Source organism: Amblyraja radiata, chromosome 1 (genome assembly GCF_010909765.2).
Source record: "Amblyraja radiata isolate CabotCenter1 chromosome 1, sAmbRad1.1.pri, whole genome shotgun sequence".
Classification (NCBI taxonomy): domain Eukaryota; kingdom Metazoa; phylum Chordata; class Chondrichthyes; order Rajiformes; family Rajidae; genus Amblyraja; species Amblyraja radiata.
In genome coordinates, this window is record NC_045956.1 from 90,789,952 (window position 1) to 90,808,367 (window position 18,416).

The 18,416-nt window shown below is 40.4% G+C and overlaps 1 protein-coding gene across 3 annotated transcripts in view; it reads left to right on the top strand.

The window, feature by feature from the left end:
- Nucleotides 1-18,416, top strand: part of rbpj (recombination signal binding protein for immunoglobulin kappa J region) — a 96,577-nt gene that overhangs the window by 43,769 nt on the left and 34,392 nt on the right. For all 3 annotated transcript variants that reach the window (XM_033026590.1, XM_033026602.1, XM_033026596.1), the window contains exons 4-5: nt 11,596-11,761; nt 17,113-17,287. In XM_033026590.1, the coding sequence (XP_032882481.1) occupies nt 11,596-11,761; nt 17,113-17,287 (341 nt within the window). The remainder of the gene's footprint in view (nt 1-11,595; nt 11,762-17,112; nt 17,288-18,416) is intronic.

Below are 18,416 nucleotides of genomic sequence, written 5' to 3' on the forward strand. Positions count from 1 at the left end.
GATCAGTGTTGGGACTTCTCTTGTTTTTTGATGTATGTAAACTGCTTAGATGGTTTAGCTACAGATAGTTGGTAAGATTGCAGCAACACCTAAATTGGTGGAGTTGCGGACAGCGTGGAGGACTTTCAATGTATACTGCAAAATATACATCGGCTACAGGAATGACAGATGGAGTTTAATCCACGCAAGTGCAAGATGTTGCACTTTGAAAGTAAAGAGAACGTATACAGTCAATGACAAGATCCTTAATGGCATTAATATACAGAGGGGTCTTGGGTTCCAACCAGGGCTGTGGCGTCGTCGATTCGGAGTCGGAGCAATTTTGGTGCTGCTGGAGTCGGTAAAAAGTCCCAACTCCGACTCCAACATAAATTTCAGAGACTACGTAAATCGAAGAAAATCCCACTTTTTAAACATACAGCACACTTTATTTCCACCTGAGAGAATGGGAAATCACATCGGTGCTGCCATCTGGCAGCAGAACGACGAGAAACAAAACATAAACAAATGCCATCGCCAGCGTTTGCTTGATCTAAAACCCTTTCTAGAAGACATTGATAATCCCAGTGTCTTAATGACTAAAACAATTTAAAAAAGCCACGAGAGGTAACCATTAGACTAAAAACTTTAAGGACATGGGTTTAAAAGGTAGCCTGATGATTCATGTAGTTATGAAATGCCATCTTGTGTACTGTCATCATAGCAGATTTAGAATTATTATACATGGGGTCGGGGTCAGAGTCGGAGTCGGGTATTTGGGTATTGACTCCACAGCCCTGGTTCCAACAACTCCCTGAAAGTGGCAATGCAAATAGATTGAGTGGTAAAGAAGGCATATGGGCTTGCCTTCATCGGTCTGGGCCCTGAGCATTGGAGTCTGCAAGTCATGTTGCAGCTTTTTGGAACTTTGGTTAGCCTGCATTTGGAATATTGTGTGGAGTTTTGGTTGCCCCATTTACAGTAAGGATGTAGAGGCTTTGGAAAAGAAGCAGCAGCGGTTTACCAGAATGTTGCCTGTGTAAGAGCTTATTACCTATAATCAGACATGGTATGAAATTGGATTGTTTTCTGGTTGAGGGGAGATCTGATAGAAGTATGTAAAATTATGAGAGGCATATAGGATCATCAGTCAGAACCGTTTCCCATCAGGGAAATGTCATAGACTGTAGTTGAGAAAGGCAAAGTTAATAGGAAATTAACAGAGATAGCTTTTTTCACAATGGTGGGTGCCTGGATCACTCTGCCCACGGTAGTGGTGGAAGCAGATTCAACAGTAGCATTTAAGAGACTTTTAAATAGGCAAATGGAAGGGAATGGAATGATATGGATTACATGCAGGCAGAGGAAATGTTTAACTTGGCATTATGTTTGGCACGGATATTGTGGGCTGAAGGGCCTGTTCCTGTGCTGTCGTGTAACGTTCAATGTACTTTCTATAAGAGATGAAGGAATTAATTTCCCAATCAGTACCCTTAAGGGCCTGTCCCACTGTGGGGACCTAATTTGTGGGTTTAGGAGAGTGTCATGGTCTTGTTGTATCGCCGAAGTAGAACACCTCCTACGACCTCCTTCGACTATGTAGAGAACCTTCTACGAATATGTAGAAGACCTCCTACGACCATGTTGAAGACTAGCTTCGACTATCTACGATTTACTCGCCGATGCTCTCGGGAAAATTTGACACCGAATAGTGGAGACTGAAGACAACCACTTTCGACCTCCTTCGACTGCCTTCGACTGCCCACGAATAACATGCCGACCTACTACGACCTACTTTGACTAAACCTATGAGTAAAAAAATATCGATTTTTTTCCATGCCGACCAAATTTTACTCGTGGACAATTTTTCAGTATACTAAAAAATTCTCCTTCATACCTCTCTCGGGCATGAAGGAGAGTTAGTGACCTCCTAGGACCACATGTCGACCATGCTGCGAGTTTGTGGCGAGCGCAAACTCTTCTAAACTCACAAATTAGGTCCCCACAATGGTACAGGACCTTTATAAACCTTTCAGTCCTATCACTTTTGGTGCCCACTGTGACTCCCACATTATCCCAGTTTCCACCACCATTTCGGTATTCTCTCTGTTCCCCACTTTTTCGTTGAAATGTTTTTTGCATTGAACTGTACATTTGAATTTCTGTTGCAGCCTGTGGTGGTTTGGATATATATTGCTGACATGCTTAATCATTGCTCACTAATCACCCTTCTTGCAGGACGTTATAATCCCTTTGGTACAGGAAACAAAATTGAAAGAAGCAGAAGTCCACTGGTTCCTCTCTCCCAGTGTTTTCCTCTTGCAACTTTCCACTTGCACCATTGCATGCTCCCTGGCCAAACATTTCACAACTTTTCCGTGGTATATTTCCCCCTTCACATTCATGTCATTATTCTCTGGCTGCTGCAGTTGTATCTTAAGCTGGTCTTTAGCATGCAACAAAATCTGGTTAGCACGCGATGAAAGCTTTTTAATGTACCTCAGTACATGTAACAATAAACTCAACTCGACTGAAAATTTTGTCAAAATCTCAACATGCTTTTCCTACTAATTATTAACCTGTCCTTTCTTGACCTGTGATTCATTTTCTATGCATTTGATATACTCCATTATAGTTAAAATTTACTACCGGTATGTGGATGTTGAAATGAGGAGTTACTATGAGCAGAACATTCATAATATTGCTCCTTTTACTGTAACTGTATAGATTGTTTCTGTATTTCTGGTTGGTTGCCTGCTCTGTGGTTGGCATAGTCATATGTAGTGGATGATGTGGTTTTTATAACTGGAAGGAAAACCTGTATTGATATCTGGAAATAATTGTTCATAAGGGCCAACAGCTGGGGAACTTGCTTACTTGGATTGTTTCTGAACGAGTTCAGCTGAAGAAATGGTAGCAAGATGACTTGTAGTCTTAAATAAGGAAGATTACTCATTTCAGATTGCCAAGAATGCACTGAGGATGTGAAAGTAGACACAATTAATGCAGTAACTTACCTTGAATGAGCAAAGTATGGAATATGAAGTGGCAATTGCACTCCATTTAAACTTTGCTACTCTTCTCGTGTCTGCGTTGCTGTAAATGAAAAATGAAGAAATTTCCCCTTTTTACTCATTCTGGTTATTTTCAAAGAAAAGTTAACTTTTATCATAATTGCAGCGCATACTTAATGAAGGCTCAGTTTTGTATTTCAAATGGACTTGCGGTTATAGTATTGTTAAACCTGAGAATTGGTTAATGGGGTATTTTTTGAAGCATAGTCACTGTTATACTCTCAGAAAACAAGTTCATCTTGATAACAAGTTATGTACAGAAAGCTCCCACAGAGAGAGTTATTTAATTAAATAAATTATACATAAACAAAATAAATTATTTAAATGTTATAGAAGAATACCGTTGGCGATGAGATTGAAGTTGGACGGTTCTGGAAGCAAATCTCTCCAATCATAGTTTTTTTTTTAAATTGCACTATTTTTTCTTTCCATGTTAGCAGTGTTCCTTTTTGTCTCCTGAGGAATCTCTCCTTGGCAACCATCCAAATTGAACCAACTCAAGTGCACCTAACATGGAATTCAAGAATATTCTACAAGGATGTAAACACAAAAAGTTATAAGGCGAGAGTTGGAGCTAATCAGCGAGCAAAAAGGAAACACACAAAGTACTGGAGGACATGGACTGATATACTAATTTTTAAATGTTCATTTCTTGGCTCTGGGTATCACTGTTAACCCTAGCATTTACAGCCCTTCCTAACTGCTCTTGCTAGGCTTCTAGAACCACAACAGTTCTTCTGGCAAAGGTTTTTCCACAATGTTATTCAGGATGTAGACCCAGTGGCTGTGAACGAATAGCGATTAGGAAGGAGGTTCTGCAACACTAATTTAGAGAGTTAGGAAGAAGACTGAAAAGCAGGACTTCTATGGTGGTTATCTCTGGATTGCTTCCAGTACCTCATGCTAGTGAGGGCAGGAACAGGGGGATAGGGAACCTGAATGGGGGGGCTGGTGCAGGGAGCAAGGATTTAGCTTTATAGACCACTGGGACCTCTTCTGGGGTAGGGGTGACCTATACAATAGGGACGGGTTACACCTTAACTGGAGGGGGACCAACGTTCTGGCAGGCAGGTCTGCTAGTGCTACACGTGTAGGCTTAAGCTAAATCGTGGGGGGAGGGATTGACAAATTGGGAGTATAAAGATGGGGTTAAAGGGAAAGCGAGTACAGGAAAAGTTACAAAAGACTCCCGAAGTAATGGGAAGGAGAGTTCGAGAAGGGACAAGAGAGTCAGATCGTGGCCAATGGTGACCGGTGTAAGAGGGGAGGTGAATACCGGTCACAGTGTTGTTTATGAATGCGCGAAGTATAAGAGATAAAGTGGACGAGCTTGAGGCTCAGTTAGAAATTGGCAAGTATGATCTTGTGGGAATTACAGAGACATGGCTGCAAGAGGGCCAGGGCTGGGAACTGAATATTCAAGGGTATACGTCCTATCGAAAAAACAGACAGGTGAGCAGAGGGGGTGGGGTAGTTCTGTTGGTGAGGAATGAAATTCAGTCCCTTGAGAGGGGTGACATAGAATCAGGAGATGTAAGTGGTTGGTCTGACTAAGTCTCTGGTCAATAGAGGCTCCACCACCCCAAAGATAATCATGTGTAACTTTACAATGGCAAAGATAGACACAAAATGCTGGAGTAACTCTGTGGGTCAGTCAGCATCTCTGGAGAAAAGGAATAGGTGACGTTTCGGGTCATTCTTCAGACAGTTGGAATGGCAATACCATTTGAATGTCAAGCACTCTTGCTGGAGATTGTTATTGTCTGCCAATTTTGTTGTTCATTTCCGTATGTGTTCTGGGTCTTGCTGCATGCTGACTTGGATAGCTTCATTTTCTGGGGAGCCACAAATGTAATTGAACCATAGGCAATCACTAGTAAAAAACCCCAATGACCCAACGATGGAATTCTTTACCAGGAAGAAGATGCTGCTGTAGCCTCAACAAAGGAAAATATTGACATTATGAACTAAAATTGAATAGAAAGGGAGTACTAGAAAGACAGCTGCAATTAGTGGATGAATCCAGATGGGATGCATTCTAGATTACTGAGAAGCACAAGAATAAATTGCAGAGACCATGCCTGTTTTTTGAAAATCTGCTGATTCAGGATCTGAAGATTAGATATAATCAGGCATTATACCAATTGGGGAGGGGAGGGGAGGGGAGGGTGGGGGGGGGGGGGGAAACAGACCAATAGATCAGTCAATTTAAGTGTGAGAGTAACAGGGTTTGAGAAATAATCATGAAGCACCAATTTAGTTGTCAATAGGGTAAGTATGGATTGATTAAAACAAGGCATTCATTTGTTTAAGGTAAATTATGCTTGATTTTCGTTGAGGTTAATGTATGTATGGATTTCCTAAGTTGTGATTCAGGCCCATTGAATTGAGTAACTTGGATCGAAAATTGGCAAAGTACTATGAAACAGTCACCATGAAAGATTCATTTTTTGGACTGGTAGGAAGATGTCCTCAGTTAGGACCACTAGTTTTCTGAGTATTATGACGTGTGTAGGGCACAATTTCTAAGACTGGATATGACAAAGCGTGGAAGGGCCGTGAATTGTTAAGAGGATAGTAAAAGATATCAAGGACATGTGGAATGGCTGTTGGAATGGCCGGATGGTGGCAAGAAAAAATAAAATGTTGAGAGGCTGCATTAAACTTTGGTTATAAGAATCAAATGGAACCAATATAAACCAGACAAATGGGTTCAAGAAAGAGATCTGGGAGTATAGATACATTATTTGTTGGAACTAGCAGGACTAGTGGAAAAAGTTTTTTTTAATAAATATATGGCATCCTGGTATTTGTGAATGCATTCAAGAGCAAGGAAGTCCTATTGCACCTTTTTAAAATGCTGGGCACAATACTCCTAGTGTGACTAAACTAACTTCAGGAAGCATAGTGGAGTACATGTACCAATCATCATCAATAGTGCCAAGTGGAAATTGTTGAGAGCTTCGGGTTCTTTGGTGTTAATATTGTCCGCAATCTGTTGAGGACCAACCACATTGATGTAACAGTCTCCTTGGAAAGTAGAGGCATTCGGTGCCACCTTGGTTGTAAAATTCTGCATGTCTCCAATGATTCTTATAAACTTCCACAAATGCACAATATAAAGTATACTGTTTGGTTGTATCACAGCTTGGTTTGGGAACAGCTCTGTCTGAGACAACAAGAAAGTGCAGAGAATTGTAAATGTAACCCAGTCTATCACATAATCCAAACTTCCCACCATTGACTCCATCTACACCAAAAAAGCTGCCAACATAATCAAAGACTAGTCTCACCCTGGCCATTACTCCTCCTCTGCTTCAGTCTGGCAGAATGTACAGAAGCTTGAAAGCATACCATCACACTCAGGAGCAGCTTCTTTGACTCTTATCAGGCTTCTGAACAGTTCTTCACTAAACTAGGGTACTGTCAGATTAACCTCTACTCAATTGTGGACAATGGGCTTAGTTTAGTTTATTTTAGAAATACTGCACGGAAACAGGCCCTTCGGCCTACCGAGTCCGCACCGACTAGCGATCCCCGCACATTAACACTATTTTACACGCACTAGGGACAATTTTACATTTATACCAGGCCAATTAACCTACAAACCTGTATGTTTTTGGAGTGTGGGAGGTAACCGAAGATCTCGGAGAAAGAAGTTTGCCGCCTTGTTACTGCAGTACTATGAGCAGTTTGCCATGATACTGGAGCACTGCTCCACCCCTGCTCCCCGGTCTCTCTCCCTGCCCCTGGTCCCCACTCCCCACGGTACTGCACCACTGCGAGCAGTTAGTTCTCCCCCCCCCCCCCCACCTCCTCTGGTCCCCACTCCCCGTGTTACTGCAGCACTTTGCCTCTGTAACTGATCCCCTACAATGCTGAGAACTATATTCTGCACTCTGTATCTTCCCCCTTGCTCCAGTTATTGCATTTGTGTTTGTCTTGATTGTATTTATGTGTAGTATATGTGATCTGTTTGGATAACGTGCAAAACAAAGTTTTTCACTGTACCTCAGAATAATAATAAACCTAAACCTACCTAAACCAATTCTGATGTCACATTGAATGAAGGCTTTAAAGAAGAAGAGGATTTGTAAAATGATTCCATTAATTAGGTTAATTAATGGCACTGTTGGCCCATATTCCTCTTAACCTTTCCTAACCAGATGTTTTTAAAATGTTATTTTACCTGCTTCAACTACTCCGTCTAGCAGTCGCCCCTCAGGATCCTATTGCACCTTTCCCATGTCACCTTGAACTTTTTTCTTCTAGTTCTTGATTCCCCTACGTTCGAAAAATGACTTCATTCACCCTATCTATTCCTCTTATCATTTTATACACATCCAAGATCACCCCTCGGCCTCAAATGCTCCAAGGAAAGAGTTTAGCCTGCCTGCGTCTACGCTTCACATTGCTTTGGGAAAACGGCCAACATAATCAAGGACCATAAAATACAACAGCTTGAAGCGAGTCTCAGACCTGGCCAAGCACCTTGATATTAACGTCATCACGGATTTAGTTGTGCTGGACTTTTCTAAAGCATTTGATGTCATCCCACACCAGAGACTGCTTCGGAAGCTTGACTTCTATGGTATTCGTTCCAACACGAAACGATGGATTTCCAGTTTTCTGACAAAACGTCTTCAGCGTGTGTGTGTGAACGGAAAGAGCTCCAATTGGCATCCAGTGTTCAGTGGTACACCTCAGGGCACAGTACTTGGCCCACACCTATTTTTGCTTTACATAAATGACATCCATGAAAAAGTCGCAAGTACGACCAGACTTTTCGCTGATGATTGTTTGCTGTACCGTCCAATTAAGTCAGCTGATGATGAAGATGCTCTCCAAAAGGATCTCGATACTGTGGTTGAGTGGTCACAACAATGGGGCATGCAGTTCAACCCTTCCAAATGTGAAACCATGCGTGCCACCAGAAAGAGGAATCCAGGCGAAACATCTTACAATATACTTGGTGCCAACCTTGAAGAATCCAAACAAATCAAGTATCTTGGCATCAAATTGCAGAATGATCTGCGTTGGAATGGTCAGACTCATCATGCAATGGTGAAAGCAACAGGTGTCCTAAACTTTCTGAGGCGCAACTTTCATCATTGTTCAACTTCTGTCAAGGAGAAGCTATACTTCACCCTCGTTAGACTTCATTTGGACTACGCAGTTGCAGCATGGGACCCATACACACATTAAAACATTTTTTCCATCGAACGTGTCCAAAGACAGGCAGCTCGATTTGTTACTAACACCTATGAGAGAGAAGCGAGTGTCACCAAACTTCTGAATTCTCTGGGGTGGAACCCACTCCAAGACAGACGTGAAGCTCACCGTTGGACCTGTTTTTACAAAATGTTAAATGGTCAGCTCGACATAGATTACAAGACATACGCCAAACCCAAACCAATTAGGAGCAGACGAGGGCATTCGATCCAATTCGTGATCCCAGCTACAAAGACAGATGTGTAAAGCAATTCGTTCTTCCCCCGCACAATTAAAGCATGGAATAATCTCCACCCTACTATAGTTACCCAACCAGATGCAACTAAATTTAAAGTAGCTCTTTCTTCCCAATAACCCTTTCTGGTTTAAGCCCTCCCTTCACCACCTCCAGTTTAAATTCCATTTGGAATATTTTGGAGGACCAAGAAACCAAGAACCAAGCACGTGCAGCCAAATTTCAAATCACCTCTTTCGCTGTTGTCAGACTACTGAATGGTCCTTTTGAACTAAGGGTGCAGTTCTGATCTCCTGACCTACCTCATTGCGGCCCTTGTACTTTTGTTTTCCTGCACTTTCTCTGTCGCTGTAACATTGACACTCTAGCATTATATTCTATACTCTGGTTATTCTTTGCATTACCAGTTTTGCCTATATATGTCTTGAATGTACTCATGCAAGGTATGATTTTCCATTACATGCTGCCATGCTTTCAGATTCAAAGGCCAAAAGATTCATGAATTGTATGTCTGTGCAATTCTTCCTCTAAAATTCATTATGAAAGTACCTAGACTCAAGTCTTTGTCATATCATCTCTGGCACAGTGACATAATTCTTCTCAAATGTCTTTACATTATTACTTTTATCCAACTTCTTAATCAAATTTTTATTGAAGAAAATGTCATGGTGAAACCGGAAGATAATATCACCATTCTGTGTTCATTATTTGAATTGTTGTCCAAAGCATTGATAATATTTTTTTCCACGCTAAATCAAATACATGAGATAGCAGCCGCAATTTCATTTTTGATTTCTTTCAATGGTTTTACATAGATTTGTTCTTCTCTCATTTTTGACATTGAATCTCGGCTTGTGCATTTCCGTGACATTCAGTGTGCATTTCGTTAAGGTAAAGATATCCTACTGTTTGTAGGTGATCTTTTGAACTTTGATGTAAGTGCCATGTTTCAGCTTTATAAGTGGTACTTTGTTTTTGGCTGGCACTATGCAGTACTCTTCAAAGTGACTCAGTTTATTTTTAATCGCAATTTTTCTGGGAAATTCTGTTCCATTAATCTCACCAAATTAGTGTGATTGTCGACTCAAAATGAGATTTTGCTTTTTTGAACATTTTTTTCTACGGGGAATGATTTTGTTTTGATGACACTTGAAGGTGTAGAATTTTATACTTTCTGAAGATCTTTGTCAATAGAAGTTCAAAGTTTTAGGATGAGTAATATCAAAATGCGTTTGACGCAAAGACACTACTTATAAAACAACGAGGTTAGCTGCCTACTTCATCCCAATATTTTAACATTTTAAATCAGTTATTACACAACCTTTAAATCAAATGAGTGGAGAGCACATTAAGCAGGCATGCGCCAGTATTGATCAAAGACATGTCAATAAAGTTTAAAAGAAGCTCAAGTTTGCAATGTAAACAGAAACCTTTTATTATCAGTTTGGGTTGGTGTAACTTGTTACGTCACATGAGCTGAAGTAAATTAAGGTAACAGGATTACTTTATTTTATTTTTATTTTTAGTTTGATTCTTCATTAGAATAAAGGTGCTTTGATGTTCAGAATAGCATATTTTGCTTTACTGCTGCTCAAAAGCAGTGTTACCTGTCCTACTGAGTTACTCCAGCATTTTGTGTAAATCTTCAGTGTTAAAATGAGTGTTTTTAAATTGGCTTTTATTGATTCATGTAATGAACTATTAAAATTGTGCTCTTAGGACGGGGGTCGGCAACCTACAACCCACGGGCCGAATGCGGCCCGTAACCCGAATTCATCCGGCTCACATGCAAATTTTTTCCCCATAATCATCCGGCCCGTAGAGCTCCCCGAGCAGCAGCAGCCGAGCGCCGAGCTCAGGATGTACCGCATCCTGTGGAAAGCGGCCGGCACGGAACACTTAAGAAAGAACTGAAGATGCTGGAAAAATCGATGGTAGACAAAAATGCAGGAGAAACTCAGCGGGTGAGATGCAAGGATTGCATGAGGCTGCCTCACCTGCTGAGTTTCTCCAGCATTTTTGTCTACCTTCTGTGAACATGTGATTTGATGCCTGCCATCCGGGGCGGGATGGGGGCGGGATCCATGTGTACACGTGATAGATGTGGTCCGCCATCCACTCACAGACATGCGTCCTGGTCCCTAGGCAGAACAAGGTTGCTGACCCCCGTCTTAGGATTTGCTGATTCAGGTCATTAGAGTACTGGAGTAGCGGCCCCAGCACCGACCCCTGCGGAACTCCCCTAGTCAAGGGCAACCAACCAGAAAAAGTCTCCTTTATTGCCACTCTTGGCATTCTGCCATCCAGCCAGCCTGCTATCAATGCTAGTATCTACCCTTTGATACCATGAGCTCTGATCTTCCTCAGCAGCCTCACATGTGGCACATTATCAAAGGTTTTCTGATATTTGAAATTATGAAGTACTGACAACCAAAATGTAAACAAGCAGCAAGAATATACCAGGAAAATTATTTAATGGATGCGTGTCGAGAATAATATTTTTAAAACATACATGTCTAGCTCCTGACTACTCAGTTATCAATTTGGTTTGGTAAAGTAGTGTGCATTTCTTTAATATTCTCTAAGATCTCACTTGTGTTATATGAGAGAGTTAAAAATGTTTAATGCCAACGACTATTCGCCAGTAAAGTGATACTTTTGAAATGTAAACAAGTAACATTTAGCAAGTCGGGCAGTAACAATCACTGTCAGCTCATCGTCCTCGCTGGTTGAAATAGTATACATGTGCTTGTCAAAACAGTCTTGAAATGTGCATACTTAGTTAAAAACAGATAGTCATGTGCTACAGATGCGTATGGCTTTAAAAGCACTAATTGTAATTTATCTAATTTTGCGAAGGTAGTATAGATCATAGGAAAAGGCTATTGTTGCGAAGTACCATAACCAGGATTGAAATTTTAGTTCGATCATATTGAATTGGATGGTGCAAACACTAACCATGGCACTAAAATTATCATTGTGAGCATTAAATTATGCAGTGGAAAGTGCTAACTTGTGGCAAATGCTTTTGTGTTCATCAACCCTAAGACACAGATTTTACACATTATTTTGCAGATTCTTCTGTCCTCCTCCATGTGTATATCTAATGGGAAGTGGATGGAAGAAAAAGAAAGATCAAATGGAACGAGATGGATGCAATGAGCAGGAATCACAGCCATGTGCATTTATTGGGATTGGAAATAGTGACCAAGAAATGCAGCAACTTAACTTGGAAGGAAAGGTAAGAATATGTGTCCATTAGTTGATCAAAGACATTGCTAAACACCAATGATGACCTTGTGCTTCAGGTGCTAATAATATAATTGTTTGCAATTGTTGACTGGGTGACGTTTCAGGTCGAGACCCTTCTTCAGACTGACGTCAGTGGGGATGGAGATAGATAGTTAATAGATAGATAGATTATCTACCTCCATCCCTCCCTCCACCCCCCCTCCCCCCCCCCCCCCCACCCCCCACATCACTCTTTAAGTGAATTCAGTTGTTTAGAGGTCAATTGAGGAATACAAAGATGAGAATGCGATTCCAGCATGGATTTTCTGATCAGAAAGGATTCTAACTATTATAACTGAGAGTATTCCAGAATTTTTCAGGTGGAGGTATAATTCCATTGGAAGAAGGAGAAAGGAAATGTATACAGTAAACCTTTGTTGGACCGGACCCCTTTATAAAGTATTTTGTTTATAGCGGATAGACCTGCTGACGCCATCCCAACTCGCATGGCCTCCCCTGCCCTGGCTCGCAAGGTGCACCAGCAAGCTCCTCTTCACCCAGTGTGCAAACTGGTTAACGCAGCTGTTGTTGTGGCTCACGTTGTAGGCTCTAGGAACAGTGCTGTCTTCAGGCCGCTGGGGAGTGCTTGGTCACCGTGGGGTTCCCTCCACTCTCACTAGCTGCTGCGTTTTCCTTGACTTTGTCTGCTCTCCACTTCACTGCTGTCCCCTCCTCCTCCTCAATGCTCTGAAGGCAAACATATCATATATCTTCTTTACCACTTTTTCTATGTTACACCTCACACTAGCCTGATAAAAACCTGCCTGCCATTTCTCCTCCCATAACTGTAACTGGTCTATATCCTACTGGATCCTTTGACAGCTTTCTTCATTGTCCGCAGGTCCACCAATGTTAGTATAGGCATTAAAGTTACCAACTAGCCAACCACAATTTCACCCAAGTCATTGACATTGAATCACAAACAACAGAGGTTCTGGCACAGATAGCTGCGGGACATCATTGGTCACGATCCACCAGCCAGAATAACACCCTTCTACCTATTCTTTGTCTTCTACGGGTAAGGTAATTCTGAATCCATGTTACCAAGCCACCGTGCACTCTGTGTATCACCATGAGAGACTTTGTCAAATGCTTTAGTAAAGTCCTCTGCCCTACCCTCAAGAATCACCTACATCACCTCTTCAAGTAAACTCAAATCAAGCTTTTAAGACATGACCCGCTGTGGAAAAAAAACAATGTTGAATCACTAATTACCCCATTCTTTTCCAAATGTGTGTCACCTTTTATCCTCCTTTTCTTCAGAGTAAATAGCCTAACAGTATTTAAGCCCTGAAATCCTGGTGATATCCTTGCAAATCTTCTCTGCACTCTCTAGGCAGACCAATTTCCCTCCGGGGATGCATAAGGTTTATCGTATCGTAGTTTAATTATAATTAAATGCAGCCTAACCAATGTTTTGTGCAACTGTATACACCATTTCAGACAATATCTTCAAATCCAATAAAACTGACTGTTCAAAAGACATGGTTTCTCTACATGCATGCAGAAATCTTGTGCTACTGAATATATTTTCAATATTTGAAGAAATTGTCTTTTGTGGCATTAGTTGTTATCTTGCACCAGTGATCTGATTTTTTTTTTTTTTTAAACTAGTTGATTGGCATGCTTTTCCCCACCATAAAATGGCATGATTTTTATCTCATTTTTCTTCTAAAATCTATTTGAGGAATAAGAGGAAAAGCTAACCATTCTGTGACGAGAATTAGTTTCTGATAATATCAGAAAGTAGAATCTCCAGCATCTGCATGGGTTTGTCAAGTGATACAGACGGCATGGAAATAGTTAATTTTGCCACCATGTCCACTATTGAATACCTAAGTGAGCCAAGTATTTAATTATCACTGGGTTCAGAATAATGTAATTCTTAAAAAACCTTGGGGTTGATGGAAAATAAGCTGTTCTTCACCCTGGGGGTAATGGTTCTCAGCCTTCTGTAATATCTTCCCAACAGCAGCAGTGACATAAGAGAGTGGCTAGAGGAGTGTGGGTCTCTGATAGCAGCTGCCGCCTTGAGGCAGCACTTTCTGCAGATCCCTTGGATGGTAGTGGGATCCACACCCGTGATGGATAGTGCAATATCCACCACTTTCTCCTTCAGTCTTGGGCTTTCATTAATAAAACAAGACAGTGATGCAACCTTCTCCACTGTATTCAATCGAGTATTCGGTGACTAATTGGTATTAGATGCTAAATCTCCACAAATTTCTGAGGAAGATTTTACGTGTGCTTGATTTGCATGTTTTTAGAGTAACACACTTGTCTAATTACTACTGAAAGTTAATTTATACAAAACAAAACAAAGGACATTTATGATCACATACACCAAATGGTGAAGTGAAATTTGACTTGCCATTGCATCACACGAAAGAAGATAAGACACAACATTAAGGAATTTAACAATGAACATAAATACGTCCCCCCACAATGGTTCACACTGTGGGGGAAGGCAGCAAAATCCAGTTCCATCCCCTGTTCACCCATGGTCGGGCCTATTGTGACCTCTGCAGCCGGTCCAATGTTTTCAGGCCCTCTTGCCGGGAAGATGGAATTCCGGCGTCGGGTGAACACTCCTCAGCGGCTTGCAAATTTCTGGAACGGCCGCTCCCTTGCCGGAGCCCGCGGCACCCGAAGTCCTCAGGCCACGCTGGTTGGAGCTCCGACTCTGGCGATCTCGAATCCCAGGCTCCACGGTGCAACTTGGATAGGTGACGTTTTGAGTCAGGACCCTTCAGACTGATTGTAGTAGGGGAAGGAAATTGGAAGAGATGTGGAGGCGGGCAAGTGATAGGTGGATACAGGTGATGAGGGTTTTGATTGGCAGATGGCTGAACAAAGGCCAGAGAAAGGAAGAAGTCAACAGGCTGTGTGATAAGGAGAGAAGATGCACAGAATGTGAAGCCAGATGAAGGGAAAGTGGTTCAAGGGGAAGGGAATTAGTTGTTGTGGGTTATTCATCTAAATTGGAGAATTCAATGTTCATACCATTGGGTAGTAAACTACCCAAGTGAAATATGATGTGTTCCTCCAGTTTACGTGTGACCTTGCTCTGGCAAAGGAGGCTTCCCAGGACAGATTGATATGGGAAGGGAAGTTAAAATGGTTAGTGACTTGGAGATCCAATTGGTCTTAGTAGACCAAGAACAAGTGATCAGCTGAAAGGTTGCCTAGTCTATGCTTGGTCTTGCATAGACTAATTGTAAGGAGGCCACGTCGGGTGCACTGAATGCAGCAAATGAAGTTCGGGAGGGTGCATGTGAATCTCTGTCCCATCTGAAAATACCTTTCATTTTGCAAATTAATTAACTCAATCTTCCTATATTGGAAAACTAATGTTCACGATTATTGAATATTGCTTGTTTCATTTATATATAACTGGGAAGCTCATGCTTAGATTTTGCAAAAGATTTGTTTGTAATGCAACTTATTTTTATGATCTTTCATTTTAGTTTTACGAAGGCGAAACTTGAAGAGAACCTGCTTTACATTTGAAACTTTAAAAAATTATCTGTCTTATGGCTTTTACAACAATTGCATTATTTGGGTGATAAGCAAAATCTATAAATGCTAGGAATTTGGCTTAAACCATATTTGACAGACAGAGTCGTAATGCTACTGTTGTAACTTTCCATCAGAATTCATTTCTAATGGTTTCTTTAAGGCTGAAATAAGCAGATTTTTCGTTGTTTTATGTATGATCTGTCATTTTTGCATCAGAATGCAGTATCATTCTGAATAAGCATAACAAAATCTGTATATGTTGTTTGGGAGTAAGAAAGGAAGAGGAATTTTTCTTTACAAATTGTGCGAATGGGGGAAAATGGTTATAAATGTTATGTTAATTCAACAGCCAAGGACAACCAATGGTTATGACACACTCCTTTGGTATTAAGGCAATCCAGTTATCATGAAGTTAGAATATTGTATACATTTTATTACAATAAGTGGCAGCAATAAAAGGTTGCTTTAGTTCTGTATATTGGTAATATATTGCCATTTTTTTAGTTGGTGATATTGAAGATTTAATCTCTCCACAGTAGGAGGATGTTAAGGGAAAGGGATAAACTCAAATTCAATCTTGACACTATTGAATTTAGCAGATGAAAATATAATTTGATTTCCAATATTAAAAATTGGTGAAGCAACCCCAGTCCCTGGCTCTGACACTACTCCTGCATCCGCAACCAGTGTACGTCGTTTTTTTTGTTGTTTTATTGTCATTGTATACCACTGTATGTAAATATCCATATTATCACTTCAAAAGATATATGTAGCTCACCCAATGTCAGTTAACAATGAAGATTTTGTAAATTTCTAAGAGATTTTCTTCTGATTGGGATGGTTTTATTCATTGGTTTAATCCTATTATTACTTTGAACCTGAGCATCCAATACATAAGGGAAAGAAAAGTAAAGTCTCAAAGCTGAGCAGCCTTAAGAATATTTCACGGGATGGAAATGTTTGAAAATGGGCCTTTCGGCCCATTGAGTCCATGCCGACCAGCGATCTCCCATACACTAGTTCTATCCTACACACTAGGAGTAATTTACAGAAGCCAATTAACCTACACGTCTTTGGAGTGTGAGAGGAAACCTGAGCACCCGGAGAAAACCCACACAGTTGCAGGGGGAATATACAAACTCTTTATAGACAGCATCTGTAGTCAGGATCAAAACCAGGTATCTGGCACTGTAAGGCAGCAACTTTATTGATGTGCCACTGCAATTTATATTGTTAATTGCAAGCAAAATAAGTAATCATTTCCTTATACTTGAATCTAACAATGAATTAGACTGTTGTAATGAGAAAAATGGAGAGATTAGCCAAATTTCACATACGCCCTCTTAAGAAAAAACATCAAAGACAATCAAAGTTCGAGAAGCTGTTTATTGGGCTTGTGTCAGAAAATAAGATGCACTGGTGAAGACAAAAGTGATGGGGTAATGGCACCAATGTGTCGCTTCTGGAAACTGATGTGGGCCCTACAGGCTAAGATGGCCCTCCTTTGTTATAAATGAGACATTTCTGAGCGTAGGATTTGAATCCATTCTTCACCTATTATATTGAATAGCCTTTTCATGATCCCAGGAATGTAGTGAAGAAAATCTAAGATACAATTATCTTTTCATTAAACAATGTTTTTGTTTTTAAAGTATTAAGTCAAATGATTTTGCATAATTTGTTTAGTTCCATGTAGCTTCATCTTGTCTCATTCACACAGGGCTGTTGCTTCTGCTTTTATTTGCTTAATTGTGCAGTCTTTTGTCCTTTTTATTTTTGCAGAATTATTGCACAGCCAAAACATTGTACATATCTGACTCCGACAAGAGAAAGCACTTCATGTTATCAGTAAAAATGTTTTATGGTAATAGTGATGACATTGGCGTCTTTCACAGCAAACGGATCAAAGTAATCTCCAAACCTTCCAAAAAGAAACAGTCCTTGAAAAATGCCGACTGTAAGTATATACACATTTGGCTGCCCAATTTAAAATGTAATGAGTAGTAACATTTCACTACAAACCTGTGCTATACTTTTTAAATGTGACATTAGATAACGGTTCTTTAGAAATAAAATCATAAAATGCAGGAAGCACTCAGTAGGACCGCCAGTATCTGGGGAAATAGAAAGAATGAACATTATAGGCCAAAGACCCTTTGTCTGAAGAACGGTTTCAAACTCAACCTTGATACTTGTTTTTCCACAGACCTGCTAAGAGTTTCCAACATTTCTAGCTTTTATTTCAGACTTAAAGCATCTGCAGTTTTTTTTTTCCTGTTTGTCCTTCTCTTCAGAAACTTGTAAGGTCATCCTATAGCTTCTGGTTTTAGGAAATTACGTTGGAAATTATTTTGGTCATCAATCTTTTTCATTAGGTCTGGAATTTCAGGGACAAAAGAAGTTGTGCATATTATTTAAAATTTTATTTAATTTTTTATACATTTCTGTACAATTGAAATCATCAAAAGCAAAACTCAAGACATTGCAGTTAGTTTTAATGTGCTGGCATTACAATGCAATGCAATGTAGAGAGTATGTTTGTGTAGGTACACAAAAATACTGGAGAAACTCAGCGGGTGCAGCAGCATCTAAAGAGCGAAGGAAATGGGCAACGTTTCGGGCCGAAACCCTTCTTCAGAATCTGTTTGTGTAGATTGGGTGACAATCAAGTGTACTGTTGTTTTCCATATTGAGAGCCTTGAGGGAGTTGAACTTTCCAAGCAAGTTAAAGGTATTCCATCACTCACCTGACTTGTTCCAAAAGGCATCACGGAATGAACTGCTCATTAAAGCTTGCTGTCTTTGATCTACTATTATAATTTTGAGGTTGATCAAATTAAGTTTTGATCATTGGTCATCTCCAGATGTTTATTTAAGATTTTTTTTATCATAAAAGATATTGTAGGAAGGTGATTAAATTATTTGTTAAAATTGTTCCCTTAAGTGGTGTAGATATTATCTTGCTACCTATAAGCAAACATCTGAATGGTGCTGTGGTCTTTAGGCGCAGATGTTTGGTTATCTGATGAGATGATCATGAAAGCTCCTCCTGCCACTTGGGCATTTGCTCGGAAATTACGTTTTTT